Source organism: Amblyraja radiata, chromosome 5 (assembly GCF_010909765.2).
Source record: "Amblyraja radiata isolate CabotCenter1 chromosome 5, sAmbRad1.1.pri, whole genome shotgun sequence".
NCBI classification, from domain to species: domain Eukaryota; kingdom Metazoa; phylum Chordata; class Chondrichthyes; order Rajiformes; family Rajidae; genus Amblyraja; species Amblyraja radiata.
In genome coordinates, this window is record NC_045960.1 from 113,585,841 (window position 1) to 113,610,994 (window position 25,154).

At 44.0% G+C, this 25,154-nt stretch overlaps 1 protein-coding gene across 1 annotated transcript; it reads right to left on the reverse strand.

Moving 5' to 3' along the window:
- Positions 1-398: 398 nt before the first annotated feature.
- On the reverse strand, positions 399-18,153 carry LOC116972876 (myelin and lymphocyte protein-like). Its single transcript, XM_033020465.1, has 4 exons — positions 17,886-18,153; positions 4,047-4,214; positions 3,412-3,531; positions 399-715 (listed from the first exon to the last, which is right to left on the reverse strand). Exons 1-4 carry the CDS (start codon positions 17,973-17,975, stop codon positions 638-640), a joined length of 456 nt encoding a protein of 151 aa, XP_032876356.1. The 5' UTR covers positions 17,976-18,153; the 3' UTR covers positions 399-637.
- Between the last annotated feature and the right edge of the window lie 7,001 nt (positions 18,154-25,154).

A 25,154-nucleotide genomic window follows, 5' to 3' on the forward strand; every position in this document is an offset into this window, starting at 1 on the left:
ACAGCTTTTCACTGTACCTCGGTACACGTGACAATAAACTAAACTCAACTAAACTTCACGCAATACTCCAAATGGTTTTTAAAACTCGTTACAAACAGGCAGTGTTAATTCCTCCCTCTGTTTTATTGAAAAGTGTGGCATTAACATGGTTATCAAAGGAGTCGTACACAATAACCAGACAATGAATAGATTAAAATGCTGGAGAAACTCAGCGGGTGAGGCAGCATCTATGGAGCGAAGGAATAGGTGACGTTTTGGGTCGAGACCCTTCTTCAGAATAGGTGACGTTTCGGGTTGAGACCCTTCTTCAGACTGATGTAGGGGGTGGGGGGGGGGGCTCCCCCCCCCCCCCCACCCCCACATCAGTCTGAAGAAGGGCCTCGACCCGAAACGTCACCAATTCCTTCGCTCCATAGATGCTGCCTCAGCCGCTGAGTTCCTCCAGCATTGTTGTCCACCTTAGACTGAATGAACGGTACATTTTTGCAGAGCATCGGGCTGATTGTGTACTGTCATTGAGGTTCGTGGACACTGCAATCACATTGAAGACAGATGTAAAACAAGATGAAACTCAGACACGTCGGTGTGTTGGGGACGCAGGTAAAGTGTTGCGGCAGCAGGTGCGACGGATGTCTGTTCAGGAGGATGTTTTCCACCTCACGATGGAGCTGATCGCGTGTATCGTGTAGAGTAAGGTCGCCACAAACGCAAACACCTGCAACGCACACAAAGTGTCACATCATAACCACATCTCGATATGGAGAGCAGCTCCCACAATCAACATGGCATCTTTACAAATAAATGTATTCAGGTCAACTTTCCATTCTACACCAAATATAGTCTTGTACTTCATCAGCCATTGGAGCAGAATGAGGCCATTCGGCCCGATCGATGGCTGATCTATCTCTCCCTCTCAACCCCATTCTCCTGCCTTCTCCCCATAACCCCTGACACCCGCACTAATCAAGAACATGTCAATCTCAGGGTACTGATTGTGGATGATCAGCAATGATCACATTGAATGGCGGTGCTGGCTCGAAGGGCTGAATGGCCTACTCCTGCACCTATTGCCTATTGTCTATTGTCTCTGCTTTAAAAATACCCATTGACTTGGCCTCCACAGCCTTCTGTGACAATGAATCCCACAGATTCACCGCCCTCTGACTAGAGAAACATAGAAACATAGAAAAAACATAGGAATTCCTCCTCATCACCTTTCTAAAGGTACGTCCTTTTATTCTGAGGCAGTGCCCTCTGTTCCTAGACTCTCAATCACAATAGACAATAGGTGCAGGAGTAGGCCATTCGGCCCTTCGAGCCAGCACCGCCATTCAATGTGATCATGGCTGATCATCCCCAATCAGTACCCCGTTCCTGCCTTCTCCCCATATCCCCTGACTCCGCTATCTTTAAGAGCCCTATCTAGCTCTCTCTTGAAAGTATCCAGAGAACCGGCCTCCACCGCCCTCTGAGGCAGAGAATTCCACAGACTCACCACTCTCTGTGAGAAAAAGTGTTTCCTCGTCTCCGTTCTAAATGGCTTACTCCTTATTCTTAAACTGTGACCCCTGGTTCTGGACTCCCCCAACATCCGGAACATGGTTCCAACCTCTAGCGTGTCCAAACCCTTAACAACCATATATGTTTCAATAAGATCACCTCTCATCCCTCTAAACTCCAGAGTGTACAAGCCCAGCCGCTCCATTCTCTCAGCATATGACAGTCCCGCCATCCCGGGAATTAACCTTGTAAACCTACGCTGCACTCCCTCAATAGCAAGAATGTCCTTCCTCAAATTAGGGGACCAAAACTGCACACAATACTCCAGGTGTGGTCTCACTAGAGCCCTGTACAACTGCAGAAGGACCTCTTTGCTCCTATACTCAACTCCTCTTGTTATGAAGGCCAACATGACATTCACTCTCTTCACTGCCTGCTGTACCTGCATACTTACTTTCATAGACTGATGTACAAGGACCCCCAGATCCCGTTGTACTTCCCCTTTTCCCAACTTGACACCATTTAGATAATAATCTGATATTCCTGTTTTTGCTACCAAAGTGGATAACCTCACATTTATCCGCATTAAACGTTATCTGCCATGCATCTGCCCACTCCCCCAACCTGTCCAAGTCACCCTGCATTCTCATAGCATCCTCCTCACAGTTCACACTGCCACCCAGCTTTGTGTCATCTGCAAATTTGCTAATGTTACTTTGAATCCCTTCATCCAAATCATTGATGTATATTGTAAATAGCTGCGGTCCCAGCACCGAGCCTTGCGGTACCCCACTAGTCACTGCCTGCCATTCTGAAAGGGACCCGTTAATCCCTACTCTTTGTTTCCTGTCCGCCAACCACTTCTCTATCCATGTCAGCACTCTACACCCAATACCATGTGCTCTAATGTTGCCCACTAATCTCCTATGCGAGACCTTGTCAAAGGCTTTATGTAAGTCCAGGTACACTACATCCACTGGCTCTCCCTTGTCCATTTTCCTAGTTACATCCTCAAGAAACAATGGTGGGGAGTGTGGTGTGTGAGAGACTGGGCTACATCTACAATGGTGGGGAGTGTGGTGTTTGTGGGACTGGGCTACATCTACAATGGTGGGGAGTGTGGTGTGTGTGGGACTGGGCTACATCTACAATGGTGGGGAGTGTGGTGTGTGTGGGACTGGGCTACATCTACAATGGTGGGGAGTGTGGTGTGTGTGGGACTGGGCTACATCTACAATGGTGGGGAGTGTGGTGTGTGAGGGACTGGGCTACATCTACAATGGTGGGGAGTGTGGTGTGTGTGGGACTGGGCTACATCTAAAATGGTGGGGAGTGTGGTGTGTGTGGGACTGGGCTACATCTACAATGGTGGGGAGTGTGGTGTGTGTGAACCATGCTGAATTTCCCCAGCCTCCTCAGTCGGTAGAGGCCTTTGTGACTGTCCCATTTATGTGGTTGCTCCACGAGAGATCATTGGTAATATTAACGTCACAGAAACTGGAAGCTCATTTGTGTAAGAAGGAACTGCAGATGCTGGTTTACACTGAACACAGACACACAAAAGCTGGAGTAACTCAGCGGGACAGGCAGCATCTGTGGAGTGAAGGAATGGGTGACATTTCGGGTCGAGGCCCTTCTTCAGACTCAGGGGAAAGGAAAGCAAAAGATATAGATGGTGATTATAGAGAGATATAGAACAAATGAATGAAAGGTATGCAATAAAGTACCGATGATCAGGGAAAAGCAGAGCCCACAATGGTCCATTGTTGTCTGTGAGCTAGGTGAAAATGAGTTAAGGACAGTGAAACTCAACAAGCTAACATGTCCTATTTTGACAGGGTGGATGAGGGGCCATGCTGTAGCTTGTATGATTCTATCGTTCGAAGGTGAGAACAGATACATGGTACTTACAGTAGCAGCAATGTTGATTCTGTAGGTCTTTCCATAATATAGACCAGCTCTGGTGTCTGTGGCTTGCAAAACAGCAATACTTAAATAAAAGACAGCTGCTATGAAATGGTAAAAAACATCCTGCAAGAGAAAGGAGACAAAGGAAGAGAAACCGATCAATATTACCAGGGTTTTAGTTGTGTGAGAAAGTTTAAACCGATGATAGACACAAAATGCTGGAGTAACTCAGCGGGTCAGGCAGCATCTGTGGAGAACATGGATAGGTGACGTTTCACAGAGTGCTGATGTAACTCAGCGGGTCAGGCAGCATCTGTGGAGAACATGGATAGGTGACGTTTCACAGAGTGCTGGAGTAACTCAACGGGTCAGGCAGCATCTGTGGAGAACATGGATAGGTGACGTTTCACAGAGTGCTGGAGTAACTCAGCGGGTCAGGCAGCATCTGTGGAGAACATGGATAGGTGACGTTTCACAGAGTGCTGGAGTAACTCAGCGGGTCAGGCAGCATCTGTGGAGAACACGGATAGGTGACGTTTTGGGTTGGAGATGATGTATTGTAAATACACTGGTGATAACATGTCACAGCTCAGTATTACGGTGCGTTCACACCGGGATGGCAGCGGGCATGGACTTACCACCACAGTCCATCCTGAGGAACATCTCTGGACCCCGAGCATGTACAGGATGAAGAGTACCGTGGTTATAACGAAGCAGAAGACTGAGACGAACATCACCCAGCCTTGATCGTAGACAAACGCAACTCTCGCTGAAGCCACTAGGATCCATACCAGGCCTCCAAACACCTGGAAAACATCGCAGAAACATGTAGTTACGCACAGAGTCATGTAGTGTCACAGCACAGATGGGGTAAAAGGAGCCAATGAATAATATTAATATAATATCAAGGGGGGTGGTTAGTGTGTTTAAAGATATCCAAATGTCTTTAAAAAGCTGTGATAGCCATCAAGTTGTAATCAAGGACCAGTCCAACCCTGGCCACTCCCAGCATCCAGAGAACCGGCCTCCACCCCCCTCTGAGACAGAGAATTCCACAGACTCACAACTCTCTGTGAGTTCATCTCTTCATCTCTCTCCACAACCACACCTCTGCTACAGCCACAGTCACTCAAGGCGTTCCCCAAGGCTCCGTACTCGGCCCCCTCCTCCATCATCTACATCCTCCCCCTTGGTCAGATACTCCGCCACTTCAATCTGGACTTCCACTGTTACGCCGATGACACCCAGATCTACCTCGGCACCAAATCCCCCCACAACCCCCCCCCCCCCCTCTCCCATATCAACCGCCCCCCCCCTCTCCCATATCAACTCCTATAAAAACCTGGATGCAACATAACTTCCTCAAACTAAACAGCGATAATACAGAATTCCTCCTCATAGGCTCCAAAGCCACACTCAGCAAAATCAATAACCCCACTCTCACCATCGACGGCACCACTGTCTCCCCATCTCCCCAGGCCCGCAACCTTGGCGTGATCTTTGATTCCACCCTCTCCCTTGAGCCTCACATCCGCCATGTCATTAAAACCTCTTTCTTTCATTTCTGCAACATCGCCAAACTCAGACCCTCTCTCACACCTCCCGCTGCTGAAAGACTCATCCATGTCTTCATCTCCTCCCGACTGGACTATTGCAACTCACTTCTCCTTGGCATCAGCTCCACCTACATCAACCGACTCCAACTGGTCCAGAACGCAGCCGCCCGACTCATCACCCACACCAAATCCTGGCATCACATCACTCCAGTCCTCAAACAACTTCACTGGCTTCCCATCTCCCACCGGATCACCTACAAAATCCTGATCCTCACCTACAAAGCCCTCCACCATCTGGCCCCCCCATATCTCATTGACCTCCTCTCCCCCTACCAACCCTCACGGTCCCTCAGATCCACATCAGCCGGTCTCCTCTCCATCCACGTCCAACCTCCGCAGTTTTGGGGACAGAGCCTTCTCCAGGGCAGCTCCCAGGCTCTGGAACTCCCTCCCCCAACTGATCCGCAATTCCGTGTCCCTCACCATCTTCCAGTCCCGCCTCAAGACCCATCTCTTCACCTCTGCCTATCCTTAGCCCCACGTCCCCCTCCCTTTTCATCTGTGCTTGAATTGCCTCGTATTGTGTTTTGAAATGAATCCTGTCTTTACTTTGTGTACTAGTCATGTCTCTACTATTTATTTCATTCCCTGTACATGTTTTTCCTCTACCTGCTAAATTTTTGTAAGGTGTCCTTGAGACTCTTGAAAGGCGCCCATAAATAAAATTTATTATTATTATTATTATTAGAAATAGTGTTCCCTCGTCTCCGTCTAAATGGCTTACTCCTTATTCTTAAACTGTGGCCCCTGGTTCTGGACTCCCCCAACATCAGGAACATGTTTCCTGCCTCTAGCGTGTCCAAGCCCTTAATAATCGTATATGTTTCAATGAGATGCCCTCTCATCCTCCTAATGGCCCTGTCTCACGGTGCGAGTCCAGCCACGAGTGATCCCGGGTAAAAAATCAAACTCGTGTTTTTCTACGAGATTCCAAGTTTACGTTCACGAGTTTAAACGAGTTCCCACGTGTTTGTCTAAGTTTGCCGTTTACTTCTCATTTCTGCGATGTACCAAGATCCTCTCCCGAGTTACTCTTGAGCCAACAACAGCTACCGACATGTGGAAAAATCATCACATGGTGAAAATGATGTCATGATGTTTTATTTTCACTATAAAAAGCCTCCCATGTTTAAATTTCTTACGGTTACGGAATCAAGGGATATGGGGAGAAGGCAGAAACTGGGTACTGATTTTGTATGCCAGCCCCTTTAAATATCACGGACAGCTCAGTGTGAAGTGGTGCTGGAATTATATATGTGAAATAGTCTTGGGAATTGTATTACCGATCCTAAATGCCCTATTTAAATTATAGATGGTTTAGTTTGTTGTGAAGTAGCGCTGGATTTAACATCTCAGTCTATTAAAATTGACTTATCTCACTGAACGAAAACATGCAATATGTTTCCAGGCAAATATCCAGTGGTTGAGAATTAAATAGCAGTCATTTTAAACCGGCGGTTGTAGTCAATAATACGGTAACCGAATTATATTTATTCATTGCTTAAGAGGACGATGTAAACATAGTGAGGTTAGTGAGCAGAGTCTAACATTAACCGCTCCTCGTACTGTTGTGTAGGAAACGTAGAAACATAGAAACATAGAAAATAGGTGCAGGAGTAGGCCATTCGGCCCTTCGAGCCTGCACCACCATTCAATATGATCATGGCTGATCATCCAACTCAGTATCCTGTACCTGCCTTCTCTCCATACCCCCTGATCCCTTTAGCCACAAGGGCCACATCTAACTTCCTCTTAAATATAGCCAATGAACTGGCCTCAACTATCTTCTGCGGGAGAGAATTCCAGAGATTCACCACTCTTTGTGTGAAAAATGTTTTCCTCATCTCGGTCCTAAAAGACTTCCCTCTTATCCTTAAACTGTGACCCCTTGTTCTGGACTTCCCCAACATCGGGAACAATCTTCCTGCATCTAGCCTGTCCAACCCCTTAAGAATTTTGCAAGTTTCTATAAGATCCCCCCTCAATCTTCTAAATTCTAGCGAGTACAAGCCGAGTCTATCCAGTCTTTCTTCATATGAAAGTCGTGACATCCCAGGAATCAGTCTGGTGAACCTTCTCTGTACTCCCTCTATGAGTAGTCCTATCACCAGCTACAGAGCAGTCCTGACCTCCTACATCATTGTGGATGACTATCTTTAATCGGACTTTATCTTGCACTAGACGTTATTCTATTTATCCTGTATCTCTACACTGTGAACAGCTCAATTGAAATCATGTATTGTCTTTCTGCTGACTGGATAGCATGCAACAAAAGGCTTTTCACTGTACCTTGATGCATGTGACAATAAACTAAACTATAGTGGCAGCCTCTACAACCTCCTCTGGCAGCTCGTTCCATACACCCACCACCCTTTGTGTGGAAAGGTTACCCCTCGGATTCTCATTACATTTCCCCTCTCTCACCTTAAACCTATGTCCTCAAGTTCCTGATTCCCCTACCCTGGGGAATAGACTCTTATAAGATCATGATTACAAGTGGTAGGAGTAGAATTAGGCCATTCGGCCCATCAAGTCTACTCCACCACTCATTCATGGCTGATCTATCTCTCCATCCTAACCCCATTCTCCTGCCTTCTCCCCATAATCCCTGACATCCGCACTAATCAAGAATCTATCTATCTCTGCCTTAAAAATACCCACTGACTTGGCCTCCACAGACAGCTGTGGCAATGAATTCCACAGATTAAAGAAGTCAAAGGGAGGTGTGTATCTTCTGCCCAATGAGAGAAGGAATGACCGGGGTGGGACAGGGACAAGTCATTGATGATGTCGGCTGCTTTCCTGAGGCAGCGTGAAGTGTAGATGGAGTCAATGGTGGGGAGTGTGGTGTGTGTGGGACTGGGCTACATCTACAATGGTGGGGAGTGTGGTGTGTGTGGGACTGGGCTACATCTACAATGGTGGGGAGTGTGGTGTGTGTGGGACTGGGCTACATCTACAATGGTGGGGAGTGTGGTGTGTGTGGGACTGGGCTACATCTACAATGGTGGGGAGTGTGGTGTGTGTGGGACTGGGCTACATCTACAATGGTGGGGAGTGTGGTGTGTGTGGGACTGGGCTACATCTACAATGGTGGGGAGTGTGGTGTGTGTGGGACTGGGCTACATCTACAATGGTGGGGAGTGTGGTGTGTGTGGGACTGGGCTACATCTACAATGGTGGGGAGTGTGGTGTGTGTGGGACTGGGCTACATCTACAATGGTGGGGAGTGTGGTGTGTGTGGGACTGGGCTACATCTACAATGGTGGGGAGTGTGGCGTGTGTGGGACTGGGCTACATCTACAATGGTGGGGAGTGTGGTGTGTGTGGGACTGGGCTACATCTACAATGGTGGGGAGTGTGGTGTGTGTGGGACTGGGCTACATCTACAATGGTGGGGAGTGTGGTGTGTGTGGGACTGGGCTACATCTACAATGGTGGGGAGTGTGGTGTGTGTGGGACTGGGCTACATCTACAATGGTGGGGAGTGTGGTGTGTGTGGGACTGGGCTACATCTACAATGGTGGGGAGTGTGGTGTGTGTGGGACTGGGCTACATCTACAATGGTGGGGAGTGTGGTGTGTGTGGGACTGGGCTACATCTACATCTCTCTGTAATTTATTGTAGTCTTGGGCAGAGCTGGACTAACTCAGCGGGTCAGGCAGCATCTGTGGAGAACATGGATAGGTGACGTTTCACAGAGTGCTGGAGTAACTCAGCGGGTCAGGCAGCATCTGTGGAGAACATGGTTGGATGACATTTCGAGTTGGGACCCTTCTTCATACTGATTGTCGTAATGGGTTTGTAGTGTGACAGTTCACCAGAGATGCGCGTCTCACCTGCTGAGTTACTCCAGCACTTTGTGTCTGGTTTTTATAAACAAGTATCTGCAGTTTATACACTGTTCTATGTTCTCTGCACCATCACATTCAGGAGCAGTTTCTTCCCCACGGTTATCGAACTCTTGAACTGAACCCTATCTGCTGGGGATGAATTCCTGATCTTCCAACCTATCTCATTGTTCCCTTTGCACTTTTCCTAATCTGCACTTTCCCTGCAGCTGTAACACTATACTCTGCACTCTCTTGAATCTTCTCTCTTGCATGATGTGAGGAGCTGTTTCACCAGTTTGCTTGTGGCCTCAACTGTGGTCTGAAGTGCCTGGGTAACACGGCCACAAGGCCTCTGCATTGTACCTCAGCTCACTAATGGGCCCCAAAGCAGAGGCATCTACAGAACTATCCCGAGCTAATTCTGCTACCACCATCATCTACTGCGACAAGTGACGGCTTCCACTGATTGTCGCCGGAAGCATGCGTCCTTCTCCCCATATCCCCTGGATCCGCTATCTTTAAGAGCCCTATCTAGCTCTCTCTTGAAAGTATCCAGAGAACCGGCCTCCACCGCCCTCTGAGGCAGAGAATTCCACAGACTCACAACTCTCTGTGTGAAAAAGTGTTTCCTCATCTCCGTTCTAAATGGCTTACTCCTTATTCTTAAACTGTGTGGCCCCTGGTTCTGGACTCCCCCAACATCAGGAACATGTTTCCTGCCTCTAGCGTGTCCAAGCCCTTAATAATCTTATATGTTTCAAACTCCGTACAGACAGCACCCGTAGTCAGGATGGAACCCGCGTCTCTAGCGCTGTGAGGCAGCAACTCTACCGCTGCGCCACAGTGCTGCCCTGTGACGTTATTGAGTTTGTGGAATTAACCTCCAGTGTCAGTGGTTAAGGCAGGAATCACTTCAGCAAACACATCCATGTCAAGAATCAATTGGTGGATGAATGAAGTAAAGGGTTTGGAAGGTAAATACAAAGAGGGTGTAATCATGATTAGATCAGTTTGCTTTAGCTGTGTATTAAGACCAACATGACCTGGGTGGTGAAGGTTTTTATGCTTGTCATTCCCGTAAACATCTTTCTATAGGCCTTCCCGACGTAACACACCTGTTCTGTTTCTGCTTAAGAAACAACTGCAGATTCTGGAAAAATCAAAGGTGGACAAAAATGCTGGAGGAACTCAGCGGGTGAGGCAGCGTCTATGGAGCAAAGGAAATAGGTGACGTTTCGGGTCGAGACCCTTCTTCTGATGTGGGGGTGGGGCGGGGAGGGGGGGAGGGAAGAAGAAAGGAAGATGCGGAGACAGTGGGCTGTGGGAGAGCTGGGAAGGGGAGGGGAAGGAGGGAGAAAGCAGGGACTACCTGAAAATGGAGAAACTTGGGCTGTCCACACCAAAGATCCTATAGCGGAGCAAGATAGACCACTCCTGCTAAATACAATGGGCTGACGTGTAGTACGCAACGGAGCGGAACGTGGGCCTTTTTTTCATCCATTTCAGTAACTCGACCCGACCCGACCTGACCCGCAGTGTAATCAACGTTGCAGGGGAACAGTTTGTGTTAATAAATTATAATTCTGAAAATGAGGAGAAGATTTTTACCAAATATCTTTTATTTTTACGAGGATGTTTCCGTAACCGGCTTCCGTCTCCGCACTCGTATCCTACGGGATCTTTGATGCGGAGACGGAAGCCGGTTACGGAAATGGGGCCGAAAATTACCCACGAATCTGCCCATGACCATACTACGTCTTTTTCGTCGAGTGATCTATCTTGCTCGCTGTAGGATCTTTGGTTTACATCCCAGCGGTAGGAACATTGACTTCTCCAATTTCAGGTAGTTCCTGCTTTCTCCCTCCTTCCCCTCCCATTCCCAGGTCTCCCACAGCCTACTGTCTCTGCCTCTTCCTTTCTTCTTCCCGCCCGCCCCCCCCACCCTCCCCCACCCCCACATCAGTCTGAAGAAGGGTCTCAACCGGAAACGTCACCTATTCATTCACTCCATAGATGCTGCCTCACCCGCTGAGTTTCTCCAGCATTTTTGTTCTGTTTCTGCATTCAGGTTTGTCCACACATTAGAAATCCACAAACACAGCCACCATGGTGACCTCAATTATACCTCGACAGTCGTGTAACAAATCACTTCCAAAGCAGAACAGATGCTGAGTTTAGAAGGATGAGGGGTTATCTTATTGAAACATATAAAATTATAAAAGGACTGGACAAGCTAGATGCAGGAAAAATGTTCCCAATGCTGGGCGAATCCAGAACCAGGGGCCATAGTCTTAGAATAAAGGGGAGGTCATTTAGGACTGAGGTGAGAAAAATGTTTTCATCAGAGAGTTGTGAATTTGTGGAATTCCCTGCCACAGAGGGCAGTGGAGGCTGAATCACTGGATGGATTTAAGAGAGAGTTAGATAGAGCTCTATTGGCTAGTGGAGTCAAGGGATATGGGGAGAAGGCAGGCACGGGTTATTGATTGGGGAGGTCAGCCTTGATCACATTGAATGGCGGTGCTGGCTCGAAGGGCCGAATAGCCTCCTCCTGCACCTATTTTCTGTGTTTCTATGTTTCTAAACTAAGTTTGGCCTTGTGGGTGAGTGGAGTGTGAGTGGAGGGGTTGTTGTTCAGACTGGATGCAGGTGACCAGCGTCCAGTGCTGTGGTCATTGCTCGCTCCGCTGTTTGACCGCTACTTCAACAGTTTGGAAGACAATAACCATGGCAGCTTATTTGTGATTGCCTTTGGATAGACTCGGTTTGTACTCGCTAGAATTTAGAAGATTGAGGGGGGATCTTATAGAAACCTACAAAATTCTTAAGGGGTTGGACAGGCTAAATGCAGGAAGATTGTTCCCGATGTTGGGGAAGTCCAGAACAAGGGGTCACAGTTTAAGGATAAAGGGGAAATATTTTAGGACCGAGATGAGAAAAACATTTTTTACACAGAGAGTGGTGAATCTGTGGAATTCTCTGCCACAGAAGGTAGTTGAGGCCAGTTCAATGGCTATATTTAAGAGGGAGTTAGATGTGGCCCTTGTGGCTAAAGGGATCAGAGGGTATGGAGAGAAGGCAGGTACAGGATACTGAGTTGGATGATCAGCCATGATCATATTGAATGGCGGTGCTGGCTCGAAGGGCCAAATGGCCTACTCCTGCACCTATTGTCCATTGTCTATTGTCTATATTGGAGAACATCGGAATCTTTGATCGGACTTTACTGGCTTTAGCTTGCTCTATGATTTACTCATGTTGATTGTGTATATGTACAGATGTGGACGGCTCGATTGTAATCATGTCTTGTCATTCCATTGACAGGTTAGCACGCAACAAACCTTTTCACTGTACCTCAGTAATTGGTAGATTAGGTTCAGGTTTGGGTTGAATATTGTTATGTGTACTGAGGTGCAGTGAAAAGCGTAAGGGCCTGTCCCACGGTGATTTTTTCGGCAACTGCGGGCGTGATGGACTGACGTATCAGGTCATCGGAACATTAGCGGCGTGGTGCGGCGTGACGATGTATTGATGTGCGGTGATTTTTCAAGTGTCGCTGCATTTTTTATGTCGCCGCTGGATTTTGAAATGTTCAAAATCTTTTGGTGACACTGATATGATGCCGAAAAAAATGGGCAAGTGGGACAGGCCCTTTAGTTTCCCACGCAATCCAATCATAGAAACATAGAAACATAGAAATTAGGTGCAGGAGTAGGCCATTCGGCCCTTCGAGCCTGCACCGCCATTCAATATGATCATGGCTGATCATCCAACTCAGTATCCCGTACCTGCCTTCTCTCCATACCCTCTGATCCCCTTAGCCACAAGGGCCACATCTAACTCCCTCTTAAATATAGCCAATGAACTGGCCTCGACTACCCTCTGTGGCAGGGAGTTCCAGAGATTCACCACTCTCTGTGTGAAAAAAGTTCTTCTCATCTCGGTTTTAAAGGATTTCCCCCTTATCCTTAAGCTGTGACCCCTTGTCCTGGACTTCCCCAACATCGGGAGCAATCTTCCTGCATCTAGCCTGTCCAACCCCTTAAGAATTTTGTAAGTTTCTATAAGATCCCCTCTCAATCTCCTAAATTCTAGAGAGTATAAACCAAGTCTATCCAGTCTTTCTTCATAAGACAGTCCTGACATCCCAGGAATCAGTCTGGTGAACCTTCTCTGCACTCCCTCTATGGCAATAATGTCCTTCCTCAGATTTGGAGACCAAAACTGTACGCAATACTCCAGGTGTGGTCTCACCAAGACCCTGTACACCTGCAGTAGAACCTCCCTGCTCCTATACTCAAATCCTTTTGCTATGAAAGCTAACATACCATTTGCTTTCTTCACTGCCTGCTGCACCTGCATGCCCACTTTCAATGACTGGTGTACCATGACACCCAGGTCTCGCTGCATCTCCCCTTTTCCTAGTCGGCCACCATTTAGATAATAGTCTGCTTTCCTGTTTTTGCCACCAAAATGGATAACCTCACATTTATCCACATTATACTGCATCTGCCAAACATTTGCCCACTCACCCAGCCTATCCAAGTCACCTTGCAGTCTCCTAGCATCCTCCTCACAGCTAACACTGCCCCCCAGCTTCGTGTCATCCGCAAACTTGGAGATATTGCCTTCAATTCCCTCATCCAGATCATTAATATATATTGTAAATAGCTGGGGTCCCAGCACTGAGCCTTGCGGTACCCCACTAGTCACTGCCTGCCATTGTGAAAAGGACCCGTTTACTCCTACTCTTTGCTTCCTGTTTGCCAGCCAGTTCTCTATCCACATCAATACTGAACCCCCAATGCCGTGTGCTTTAAGTTTGTAAACTAATCTCTTATGTGGGACCTTGTCGAAAGCCTTCTGGAAGTCCAGATACACCACATCCACTGGTTCTCCCCTATCCACGCTACTAGTTACATCCTCGAAAAATTCTATAAGATTCGTCAGACATGATTTACCTTTTGTAAATCCATGCTGACTTTGTCCAATGATTTCACCACTTTCCAAATGTGCTGCTATCCCATCTTTAATAACTGACTCTAGCAGTTTCCCCACTACCGATGTTAGACTAACTGGTCTGTAATTCCCCGTTTTCTCTCTCCCTCCCTTCTTAAAAAGTGGGGTTACGTTTGCTACCCGCCAATCCTCAGGAACTACTCCAGAATCTAAAGAGTTTTGAAAGATTATTACTAATGCATCCACTATTTCTGGAGCTACTTCCTTAAGTACTCTCGGATGCAGCCTATCTGGCCCTGGGGATTTATCGGCCTTTAATCCATTTAATTTACCCAACACCACTTCCCGGCTTCCCGGCTACTCAATTCCTCCAACTCCTTTGACCCGCGGTCCCCTGCTATTTCCGGCAGATTATTTATGTCTTCCTTAGTGAAGACGGAACCAAAGTAGTTATTCAATTGGTCCGCCATATCCTTGTTCCCCATGATCAACTCACCCGTTTCTGACTGCAAGGGACCTACATTTGTTTTAATTAATCTCTTTCTTTTCACATATCTATAAAAACTTTTGCAGTCAGTTTTTATGTTCCCTGCCAGTTTTCATTCATAATCTATTTTTCCTTTCCTAATTAAGCCCTTTGTCCTCCTCTGCTGGTCTCTGAATTTCTCCCAGTCCTCCGGTATGCTGCTTTTTCTGGCTAATTTGTACACATCATCCTTCGCTTTGATACTATCCCTGATTTCCCTTGTTATCCACGGATGCACTACCTTCCCTGATTTATTAATTTGCCAAACTGGGATGAACAATTTTTGTAGTTCATCCATGCAGTCTTTAAATGTCTTCCATTGCATATCCACCGTCAACCCTTTTGGAATTAATTGCCAGTCAATCTTGGCCAATTCACGTCTCATACCCTCAAAGTTACCTTTCTTTAAGTTCAGAACCATTGTTTCTGAATTAACAATGTCACTCTCCATCCTAATGAAGAACTCAACCATATTATGGTCACTCTTGCCCAAGGGGGCACGTACAACAAGACTGCTAACTAACCCTTCCTCATTACTCAATACCTAGTCTAAAATAGCCTGCTCTCTCGTTGGTTCCTCTACATGTTGATTTAGATAACTATCCCGCATACATTCCAAAAAATCCTCTTCCTCAGCACCCCTGCCAATTTGATTCACCCAATCTATATGTAGATTGAAGTCACCCATTATAACGGTTTTGGCTTTGTCGCACGCATTTCTAATTTCCTGTTTGATACCATCTCCAACTTCACTACTACTGTTAGGTGGCCTGTACACAACACCCACCAGCGTTTTCTGCCCCTCAGATCAGATCAGATAACATCCACCTCCTCTTTAATCGGACTTTATCTTGCACTAAACGTTGTTCCCTTAATCCTGTACACTGTGGACGGCTCGATTGTAATCATGTATTGTCTTTCCACTGACTGGTTAGCCCGCAACACGAGTTTTTCACTGTACCTCGGTACACGTGACAATAAACTCAGACAATGGCTATAGTTCTCAGCATTGTAGTGCACCAGTTCCACAGACAAAGTCCAATGTCCGCAATGGGGTAGAGGTGAATCGGACAGGACCCTAGCTTATGGAAGGGCCGTTCAGAAGCCTGATAACACTTTCCTGGTAACTCATTCAACTCGGTGAAGTGGGCAGTGAAGAAAGTTAACTTAGATTGCAACGGGTTCTGGACCAAATCAGTAAGAATTTAACTTGAACACAAGTGAGTTTAACTTAGAGAAGTGTGAGGTGTTGGATTTTGGGAAGTCTAACATGGACAATAGACAATAGACAATAGACAATAGGTGCAGGAGTAGGCCATTCGGCCCTTCGAGCCAGCACCGCCATTCAATGTGATCATGGCTGATCATCCCCAATCAGTACCCCGTTCCTGCCTTCTCCCCATATCCCCTGACTCCGCTATCTTTAAGAGCCCTATCTAGCTCTCTCTTGAAAGTATCCAGAGAACCGGCCTCCACCGCCCTCTGAGGCAGAGAATTCCACAGACTCACAACTCTCTGTGAGAAAAAGTGTTTCCTCGTCTCCGTTATAAATGGCTTATTCCTTATTCTTAAACTGTGACCCCTGGTTCTGGACTCCCCCAACATCGGGAACATGTTTCCTGCGTCTAGCGTGTCCAAGCCCTTAACAATCTTAAATGTTTCAATGATATCTCCTCTCATCCTTCTAAACTCCAGAGTGTACAAGCCCAGCCGCTCCATTCTCTCAGCATATGACAGTCCCGCCATCCCAGGAATTAACCTTGTAAACCTACGCTGTACTCCCTCAATAGCAAGAATGTCCTTCCTCAAATTAGGGGACCAAAACTGCACACAATACTCCAGGTGTGGTCTCACTAGGGCCCTGTACAACTGCAGAAGGACCTCTTTGCTCCTATATTTGATTCCTCTTGTTCTGAAGGCCAACATGCCATTCGCTTTCTTCACTGCCTGCTGTACCTGCATGCTTACTTTCATTGACTGATGTACAAGGACCCCCAGATCCTGTTGTACTTCCCCTTTTCCCAACTTGACGCCATTTAGACCTACAAAGTGAATGGTAGGACTCTGGGTAGTGTTGTAGAGCAGAGGGATCTTGGAGCGCAGGTACATGGTTCCTTAAAGGTGGCATCACAGGTAGATAGGGTGGTCAAGAATGCTCTAGGTACATTGGCCTTCATCAGACAGGGTATTGAGTATAGATGTTCAAGAAGGAACAGCAGATGCTAGAAAATCAAAGGTAGACAAAAGTGCTGGAGAAACTCAGCGGGTGCAGCAGCATCTATGGAGCGATGGAAATAGGCAACGTTTTGGGTCGAGACCCTTCTTCAGACAATACTCTTCAGAGTATAGACATTGTGATGTAATGTTACAGTTGTACAAGATGTAGGTGAGGCCGCATTCGGAGATTTGTGTTTGGTTTTGGTCACCTTGCTATTGAAGGATGATGTTAAGCTGGGAAGGGAGCAGAGAAGTTTTACGGGGATGTTGTTAAGATTTGGGGGAGAGATTGGGCAGGCTAGGACTTTATTCCTTGGAGTACCTGAGGCTGAGGGGTGATCTTTTAGATGTGTATAAAATCATGAGGGGAATAGATAGGATGGATATATCTCGATAATCGCCCTGGCTTCCTCCATCAGTATTCCACTAAGCTGCTCACGGACCTGCAGTGGCATCATTCTCACATCACTGAAGAAGGGTCTCGACCCGAAACGTCACCTATTCCTTCGCTAAATTGATGCTGCCTCACCCGCTGAGTTTCTCCATCAATTTTGTCTACCTTCGATCTTTCCAGCATCTGCAGTTCTTTCTTAAACGTGACCAATCTCACCATCAGTGTCAAGGTACAATCCCTGACTCACCTTATCAGTGACTTCAGTCCAGTTTCACATTCAGTCTCTTTTCGCTTTCGTTCTGAGACAGAGTGATAGTGAACTCTGCATTAACTTTACGAGGACGTTCCCAGAACTCGAGGGCCAAAGCTACAGGGAGAGGTGGGGCAGTTTTATTCCTTGGAGCGCAGGAGGATGAGAGAGAGAGAGGTGATCTTATAGAGGTGTACAAAATCATGAGGAGAATATGTTCATGGTCCCGATGTTGGGGGGAGTTCAGAACCAGGGGCCACAAACAGTCTAAAGGGCTAAGCCATTTAGAACGGACATGAGGAAACACTTTTTCACACAGAGAGTTAGTTGTGAGTCTGTGGAATTCTCTGCCTCAGAGGGCGGTGGAGGCAGGTCCTCTGGATACTTTCAAGAGAGAGCTAGATAAGGCTCTTAAAGATAGCGGAGTCAGGGGATATGGGGAGAAGGCAGGAACGGGGTACTGATTGGGGATGATCAGCCGTGATCACATTGAATGGCGGTGCTGGCTCGAAGGGCCGAGTGGCCTACTCCTGCACCTGTTGTCTATTGTCTGTTGTCTTTCCGCTGACTGGTTAGCGCGCAACAAAAGCTTTTCACGCTACCTCGGTACACAGGACAGTAAACTCAACTACATCCACACATACAGTCAGCAGCTGGAATGGAATAAAGTCAGGGTACTCACAAACTCGCCCAGCATCAGCAGCTCGGGAAAGGAGACAAACACACTACATCCGGACGGGATGGTGCTGCCGGAGTCATCTGGCGACGACATGTTGGGTTTGATGCAGTGAGGAGCGTGAGGAGAGAGAGCGGACGCAGACCAGAGCGGGCACGGATATCTCACTCTCTGCCCAGAGTCTTCCCAGGGTCCGGCACCAAGGTGTGTCCCTCTGAGTTAATCATTCCTCCACCAATCTCCTCACCTTTGCATGACTCGCAGGCAGAGGCAGGCGGGGTTGGGCAGGGCAGTGATTGTACAAAATCTTTGTTTGCCCTTGCACTGTGGAAGATGCAGAATTCTTCATTATTTAATGTGAGCTGTTATGTTATGTTCTGTTATGTTGTCTGTTTATGATGTCTTGTTTATTCTTCTGTACAGCACTTTGGTCAACATTGGTTGTCTTAAAGTGCTTAACAAATAAAGTTGGATTGGATTGGATTGGATTAATCGTAGGGGAAAGGTTGTGACTTGCAAAAATGTTTCTCGATCAGTACCGTGTGGACTGAGCAATTTGTTTCACTCAGCAAGGTCCCAAATCCACAGGTGTAACTCTACGAAGACATCATTACGTACACAGAGGGGGGACCTTATAGAAACCCTTTGGTACCAGCTTGTATGATGTATGGTAGTTATAGAATGGGATATTATGTAAGAATCCAGGGTGGATATATATGGGAAAGTTTAGATTAGATTAAGATTGGATAAATTAGAGGGACATATATACTTATATAATCGTGTATATGTTTGTTCTATATTTGTTTTGTTTTTTTATTCCTTATGTCTCTTTTTTCTCTCGGCTGTCACTAGCGCTGATTTGATAAACTCATATAAGAAAAAACACAATATGAAACGGTATGTAACTTTATATGAGGATTCACCAAGGGGGAGGAGCTCAATGTATAACAACATCACGGAGGTCTATACATTTTTTGCCATCGTTGATGGCTATTCGTCCTTAAGGTATCTTCCCTTAGATACCTTAATAGCACCTTTTTTTTTAAAGCACAATCAAGATTTTTATCTGTTTAATTTTTTTGAAAGTAATTGTGTATCACATTCTTTTTTTCTTTTTCTAAGGCACTTTACAAGAAGGAGATGCAATATAAATCTAATAAACCGGGATGACCACCCAAGTCCTAAAGTTCTGAGGTATTTGTTTGCACCATATGATTCAGGAATATTACCCTGATTTACAATGCAAGATGATAGACAAATAAAGAATGGAGGAATTACATTTTGTAGTTGGAATATAAGGGGTGCCAACGAACCAATTAAGAGGGGTAAAATTTTTGCCCAACTAAAATCGTTGAAAAGCGACATAATGTTTTTGCAGGAGACACACATGAAACAACAAACACAAATAAGATTAAAGGCGAATTGGATAGGCCAAACATACTACTCCTCATTTACTTCTAAATCTAGGGGTACAGCTATTCTTATTAGGAAAGGTATTCCTTTTAAATTAAAGAATACCATATCAGATAAAGAGGGAAGATATATTATAGTTTCGGGTGAAATTTATGCAACCCCACTAACTTTGATAAATATTTATGCTCCGAATTTTGATAACCCCCACTTTTTGATAAAATTATTGACATAATATCAGAGTTTAATTACCAAAATGTGATAATAGGGGGGGACTTTAACTGTGTTTTAGATTCATATCTAGATAAATCAGCAAAACAAAAGAAGAGTAATTTAAAATCTAAAACTAGCGAACTTCTAAATACATATATAAAAAATACTAATATAATAGATGTATGGAGATCTGCTAATCCAGTTGGAAGGGAATACTCGTTTTACTCTTCGGTGCATAAAACTTATTCAAGAATTTATTATTTTTTAGTGGATATGAAATTAATGCCATATACAAACAACCCAACATACCACATTAGTAGTATTTCAGATCACTCCCCGTTGACATTTTCAGTAAAATTTGAGGGAATGCCGGGTAAAAATTTTTTTTGGAGGTTTAATACACATATTTTAAATGACGTGCAAGACTCAATATTTAAAACAACAAATGGAACTTTTTTTCGATACAAATGATATACCAGGTACTTTGCCTTCTTTATTATGGGAAACTTTTAAGGCATTTATGAGAGGAATTATAATTTCATATCAAAGTTTTCAAAATAAAAAGAATAAGACAGAACAATTGTTGTTAGAACAAGAAATCAGACAGTTAGAGTTGGATAATGCCAAAGATTCCACGACAGATAAACACAATAAGATAATATTACTGAAATTTAAACTTAATCGAATTTTATCGGCAAGAGTAATAAGACTATTCCAAATGACAAAACAGGAACATTTTGAGTTTGGTGACAAACCACATAAGCTTTTAGCTCGCCAATTGAAAAAACAAGAAAAGGAAAATACTATAACCAAAATTAAATCAGAGAAAGGTGAATTACTAATACTACCTAAAGATATTAATAATAGATTTGCCCAATTTTACCAAAACTTATATACATCTAAAATTAAAAGAGAAGATAGTAAAATAAAAAATTTTCTATATAATTGTAATCTTCCAATACTGGACCTTTTGGAACAAGAGGAATTAGGAGCTCAAATTACAATCAAAGAAATAGGTGAAACAATAAAATCGCTGAAAAATGGTAAGACACCGGGACCAGATGGTTTTAATAATGAATTTTATAAAAAATTTCAGGAGATAACGACCCCTTATTTATTTAATTTATACTCCCATGCTTTTAAAGAAAACAAACTACCTGAAACACTAACAGAATCAACTATTACGCTTATTCCAAAAAAAGATAAAGATTTAGAAGATCCGGGCTCGTACAGAGCTATATCACTTTTAAATACAGATCAGAAAATTTTAGCAAAGATTTTAGCAAGAAGATTAAGCAAATATATTAGTAAATTGATAAACCCTGATCAAACGGGGTTTATACCTAAAAGATACTCATTTAATAATCTGAGACGTCTGTTTAATATAATGTACTCGCATAAAGTAGAGGAAGAAGATATATCAATTATTTCTTTGGATGCAGAGAAAGCATTTGATCAGGTAGAGTGGCAATACTTATATAAAGTACTACAAAAATTTAATATGGGAGAGAATTTTATAACATGGGTAAAATTATTATATGATAAACCGATGGCAAGAATTTTAACTAATAACATGTTATCTCAAAAATGTCAACTATCAAGGGGTAATAGACAGATATGTGCACTATCACCCCTGCTATTTGCCCTTATGATAGAACCCCTGGCTGAAAGTATAAGAATTCATCCGAATATTCAAGGCTATAATACCAGAGACTCAAAGAATAAAATCTCATTATATGCAGACGATATACTTTTATATATTACAAAGTCACAAACGAGCATACCAAATTTATTAAACTTAATAGAGGAATTTGGGTCTTTTTCTGGATATAGAATAAACTGGAATAAAAGTGAAATCATGACATTAAAACCTCAAGAACCTACACACTTACTGAAGTTCCCCTTTAAAATCGCAACAGAAAAATTTAAATATTTGGGTATTCAGATTACTAGAAAATATAAAGCATTATTCAATGCTAATTTCATGCCTTTATTAAATAAACTTAATACGTTGATTAAATTTTGGAAAACACTTCCCTTATCATTATTAGGTAGAATAAATGCAATAAAAATGATCTTCCTACCACAATTACTATACCTATTTCAATCTATACCGGTATATATACCAAAATATTTTTTTTTTAAATTAGACTCTAACATTACTAATTATATTTGGGACTATAGATCACATAGAATCACAAAAAAACACTTATGTAAACCAAAAGAGGTCGGGGGACTTTCACTTCCGAATTTTATGTATTATTACTGGGCAGTGCATATTAAGAATATGATTTATTGGTTGGATAGTTCTACCCAACAGACAGAATGGATAAAAATGGAGAAGGAGGATTGCCATCCTTGTAATATAGGAACGATCCTCTTCTCCCCAAAAAAACTGAATAACACAATATATAAGAAGAACCCAATTATATATGGTACAATAAGAATTTGGAAACAAATAAAATTATCTTTAAAATTAAGAAATCTATCACTGTTAATGCCAATAGCGAATAACCCTTTATTTAAACCATCTCTTATTGATAAGACATATAACCAATGGGAAAGTCTCGGAATTAGAAGGATCGGGGATATGTATGAAATGGGAAACTTACTATCATTCCAACAACTACAATTAAAATTTAAATTGAAAAACAACCAATATTTTAAATATCTTCAGATTTGCGATTTCGTGAAAAAATATATACAAGGATATCAAAAAGTAACTCCTGACTTATTGGAAGAGGCAATGAATATTGAAGCTGACTCACAAAAATTAATATCATATTTATATAATAGTATTCTAAATATAGACCTACCATCGACAGAGGTACTTAGAGAAGAGTGGGAACGGGAACTAATGATAAAAATTACGAAGGTTAAATGGGAAAAATACCTGATATATATTCACAAATGTTCAATTAATGTAAGACATAATTTAATTTAATTTAAAATTGTACATAGATTATATTATTCAAAAACAAGATTGAACAAATTTTATCCAAATATATCCGCCACTTGTGATAAATGTCTAGCCCAAAAGGCAACTATAACACACTCCTTAGTCTCCTGCATAAAACTTTATAGATTTTGGAATGATATTTTTGAAATATTTACAAAATTATTCAAGACAAGAATGGAACCTAATACTGAAATGATTATATTTGGCGTAATGGAAGATGGGAATAAATTGAACACATCTCAAAATCTATTCCTTAACTATGGTTTAATAATAGCAAAAAAATTAATTCTTAAATTTTGGAAGGGTACATCAATACCAACGCTTAAAATGTGGATTGCAAGTATGTTGGACACCGCTCATCTTGAGGAAATGCGATTCCTCCTAATGGATAAATCAGACCAATTCACAACGAGTTGGTCTCCATTCGTCGTTTTTTTGGAATCATATGGTGCAACACAATTGTAAAAAATAACTGTTTCAGGACTGGACGAGGGTTGGTCAAGACTATAAATAATGATCTCCTCTTTTTTTCTTTTCTTTTCTTTTCTCTATTCTCTCTCTCAACTTTCTTCATTTACTCGTTTTCTTTTTTCACACACTATATATTTCACATCTTTCTATCCTTTACTATCTAACTTCTTTTTCTTATTCTAATCTTTTTTCAGTGTAACAAAAAAAAAAAAAAAAAAGAAGTTGTACATAAAATGTATTATGAAAATATATATTAGGCACTTTGGTGCCATATGACTGTACTTACTTCTAATAAAATAAAATATTAAAAAAAAAAAAAAAGAAACATAGAAACATAGAAAATAGGTGCAGGAGTAGGCCATTCGGCCCTTCGAGCCTGCACCGCCATTCAATATGATCATGGCTGATCATCCAACTCAGTATCCTGTACCTGCCTTCTCTCCATAATACCCTGATCCCTTTAGCCACAAGGGCCACATCTAACTCCCTCTTAAATATAGCCAACGAACTGGCCTCAACTACCTTCTGTGACAGAGAATTCCACAGATTCACCACTCTCTGTGTAAAAAATGTTTTTCTCATCTCAGTCCTAAAAGATTTCCCCTTTATCCTTAGACTGTGACCCCTTGTTCTGGACTTCCCCAACATTGGGAACAATCTTCCTGCATCTAGCCTGTCCAACCTCTTAAGAATTTTGTAAGTTTCTATAAGATCCCCCCTCAATCTTCTAAATTCTAGAACAAGGAGGGAGAAAGCAAGGACTACCTGAAATTTGTAGAAGTCAATGTTCATACCGCTGGGGTGTAAACTGCCCAAGCGAAATATGATGTGCTGCTCATCCAATTTGCGGTGGGACTCACTCTGGCCATGGAGGAGGCCCAGGACAGAAAGGTCGGATGGGGAATGGGAGGGGTAGTTGAAGTGCTGAGCCACCGGGAGATCAGGTTGGTTATTGCGAACCGAGCGGAGGTGTTGGGCGAAGCGATCGCCAAGCCTACGCTTGGTCTCACCGATGTAGAGCAGCTGACACCTAGAGCAGCGGATGCAATAGATGAGGTTGGAGGAGGTGCAGGTGAACCTCTGTCGCACCTGGAAAGACTGCTTGGGTCCTTGGATGGAGTCTTTTACCCAGAGGAAGGGAATCAAGAACCATAGAACATAGGTTTAAGGTGAGAGGGGAAAGATTGAATAGGTGATCCGTCAGATCCGCGGGGGCGCGGGGTGATCCGTCAGTTACCCGGTGAGTGAGAGAGAGGCTCCGGTGGATCAGGGCGGGTGTATGGAACACGCTGCCAGAGGAGGTGGTTGAGGCTGGTACCATAACAACAATTCAATGACATTTGGACAGGTACATGGATAGGAAAGGATATTGGCCAAATGCAGACAAATAGGACTAGTGTGGATGAGGCATGTTGGCCGGCATGGAGGAGTTGGGCCGAAGGGCCTGATTCCATTGACTACGTGCTCTAAGGCATTTAATTCAGTTAGATTTGATTTCTCAAGCGGCATGTTTTGGCAGCAGCAAGGTGTAGCTGCTGGAGGAAACTGTAGTAAATGTCAATACTTGTTTAGTTTAATTTAGATTAGTTTAGAGATACAGCGCAGAAACAAGCCCTTCGCCCCCCCCTCCCCCGAGTCCACGCCGACCAGCGATCCCCCGCCCACACTAACACTGTCCTACACGCACTGGGGGCCATGAATCCATTTGACATTGTAGACGGATGTAAAACAACATGAAGATCAGACACACACTAGGGACAAGCTCCAATTAGACCAACGCGTGTAGATGTGATGTGTGGAGGAGTCGGAGGCATTGTAGAAAGATGTTTCATGTTCTGTGTTCTGTGTTCTGTGTTCCATGTTCTGTGTTCTGTTCAGTGTTCCGTGTTCCATGTTCCATGTTCTGTGTTCTGTGTTCCATGTTCTGTGTTCTGTTCAGTGTTCCATGTTCCATGTCCCATGTTCCATGTTCCGTGTTCCGTGCTTCATGTTCCGTGTTCCATGCTCGATGTTCCGTGTTCCATGTTCCATGTTCCGTGTTCCGTGTTCCGTGTTCGATGTTCTGTGTTTTATGTTCTGTGCTGGGGTGTTCTGCACGGGTTACTGATTGGGGTTGATCAGCCATGAATGGCGGTGCAGGCTCGAAGGGCCGAATGTCCTCCTCCTGCACCTATTGTCTACGTTTCTGTGTGTTCTGTGTTTTGTGTACCGTGTTTTATGTT